The sequence below is a fragment of the Micromesistius poutassou genome (genome assembly GCF_964030765.1).
Source record: "Micromesistius poutassou genome assembly, chromosome: 7".
Classification (NCBI taxonomy): domain Eukaryota; kingdom Metazoa; phylum Chordata; class Actinopteri; order Gadiformes; family Gadidae; genus Micromesistius; species Micromesistius poutassou.
The window spans coordinates 6,455,181-6,457,682 of NC_140277.1; the positions used below are offsets into that span (position 1 = coordinate 6,455,181).

Sequence of the window (2,502 nt, forward strand, 5' to 3'; positions counted from 1 at the left end):
GATGGATGGTTAACCCTAACCTCATTAAATATGTAACTTAAAATGAACTGAAATGAATAAAATGAACATTAACTGTTAGATAATGCTCACAGAATTAACTTTAAATATTAATTAATTTAAATGTATGGTTAATTAAGGTACCCTTATTGTAAAGTGTCACCACATTTTTTATTGTTGCAATTTGTGTATTTTTAATAGGCTATTTATTATTATCTGTATTGCACTATATGTATTTATTTATTATTATTATTATTATTATTATTATTAGTATTAATAATAATAATAATAATAATGTTATTATTATTGTTACTATTATTATAATTGTTATTATCATCATTCTTATAATTGTGATTATATATGATTATGATTATTATTATTATTTACTATTTGTCAAACGATTGCTCTTTACTTATTGTAAAGCTCACCTCGTGATTGAAGCGGGCTACAGGCGATACAGGCCATTCAACTTCATCATCATCTTAATTTATGCGCGCGAAGATTAAAACGAGGAAGGGCGGGAACGAGGAGGAGCCGGAGCAGAGAGGCTCAGCCCATCTGCGGTGAGCCTACTTGGGCTCCGGAGCTCAAACTGCAATACTGACTCACTTGACAGCTGCTGACACATCAACACCTGACAGAAGACTTGCGGTGACTCGCAGCTGGCAATCAAATCACCACTGCGATTCGATTAGTCGATCAGTGAATGCGGACAAGTCGATAACAAAACATGACACTATCCCTTTTCCCGTTCTCCATCAACGACATCCTCAGCAGAGGACTGGAGGAGCGGGGGAACCTTAAGAAAGGCACTACTACGGCAGACGCGTCGAGAACACACACCTGCAACGCCACAGAGAGGGAGGCTCTCGGACGGGGTAAAGCCCGGGATCAGTGCAGGACAGTCCCGGCAGCTCTGCCTCACGCAGAGGTGTACGGAGAAGGCGGCGACGCGCCTGAGCCTGGGTTGAATGCTGCTGGGATTTATACATCTGAGAGCTACTGTGGAAACTTCCCACGCTGGGGAACCAAACCCACTTCACTCAAAGAAGGTAAGGGAATCTGTCCTTTCACTGGGCGACATCACAACGTCGATGGTTCTCATTGAGAAAATATCAATATCATGTCTGACACTGCGGAATGCATAATTTAAAAAAAGTGCCTTTGTGTGTGTAAGGGTCCGATGACCTCGAGGGCCGGACACTGATAATATGATGCATTGCTAATAAGGTGGTTTATTGCCTAGATTTACAGCTTTCGCTTTCAGCCATTGATGGCCTCACACAGTATATAGGACGCAATGTCTGTTTGAAAGATGTCCCTAATGTCATTGGTGAAATAAAAAGTAGGCACAGATGCATACATCGTTTTATGTACTAGCTACATCACATGACATGTCTTCCACTTTGAAGTTAGACCTACAAGACCCTGAGCTGGCGGAACAAATATTTTCAAGGACACATGAAACAGGGGATTTCTGCATTTTTAAGATGTTTTTCTAAAGGGTCGCTTGTTCGCTTTATGACCACATGTCCTCTACATCTCCCACCACGCAGAGAGTGAAGAAGAACGACTGCACTGTTCAAAGCACAATAAGCCAGACGACAACGGCGGCGGCGATAGGTTCAAATTCGAGACCGAGGATTCGCAGCCCGGGTCCGGTAGCAAGAAGCGCTCCCGGGCGGCCTTCTCCCACGCGCAGGTGTACGAGCTGGAGAGGCGCTTCAGGGTGCAGAAGTACCTGTCCGGCCCGGAGCGCGTTGACCTGGCCGCGGCGCTGACACTCACTGAGACGCAGGTCAAGATCTGGTTCCAGAACCGGAGGTACAAAACCAAACGACGTCAGCTGCTGTTGTCGACAGAGCTGGGCCCGTCCAGTCCCCTCCCTGGCCTGCTGGGGAAGAAGGTGGCCGTAAAGGTGCTGGTGAGGGACAGCCAGAGACAGTACCCGGTGGGGTTCCCCGCTGTGCCGCTGTATTCCACGTACCAGTACAGCCCATACCTCCACTGTTTCCACACGTGGCTGCCAGGCAGTAGGCCTGCTCTGCTACGGGGGATTTCGCCCACGGAGGCATACGGAGGAGACTTTGGTGTTGAAGACATTATTACAAATGGGCAACAATGAGACCAGACACGAGCAGACGTATTGAGTTTTTGTTCCAAACGACGCACCGGCTGCTCATGTTTTGTCCTTAACGAAAGTTACATATGTTTTGTTTGATTCCCTGTTTCACCATTTTTAGATTTAATATAATGAAACAAGCAGCTCAACCTCATTATGATTTGTGATATGACTTATTATTTACAAGTAAACCATTGCTATTTCCGGGACAGATGAGGCAGATCATTTTTTTTTACTTTTCATGTGAATTTTTCTAATTGAATTACAACAATTTAATATTGTCTTATTTATAATGAGAGGTTGCTTATCTTAAGAGTGGAATTTACTTTAGTCACCCCAACTGTTGACTTTCTTCATGATTACGCATTTCGATTAGGCCTACA

At 44.1% G+C, this 2,502-nt stretch overlaps 1 protein-coding gene across 1 annotated transcript; it reads left to right on the forward strand.

Annotated features, from left to right (window-relative positions):
• Nucleotides 1-727: 727 nt before the first annotated feature.
• On the forward strand, nt 728-2,122 carry nkx3.3 (NK3 homeobox 3; the record flags this gene model as incomplete). The annotated part of the gene is made up of 2 exons (XM_084470929.1): nt 728-1,049; nt 1,554-2,122. The coding sequence occupies 2 exons, from the start codon at nt 728-730 to the stop codon at nt 2,120-2,122; spliced, it is 891 nt and encodes a 296-aa protein (XP_084327055.1).
• Nucleotides 2,123-2,502: the final 380 nt, after the last annotated feature.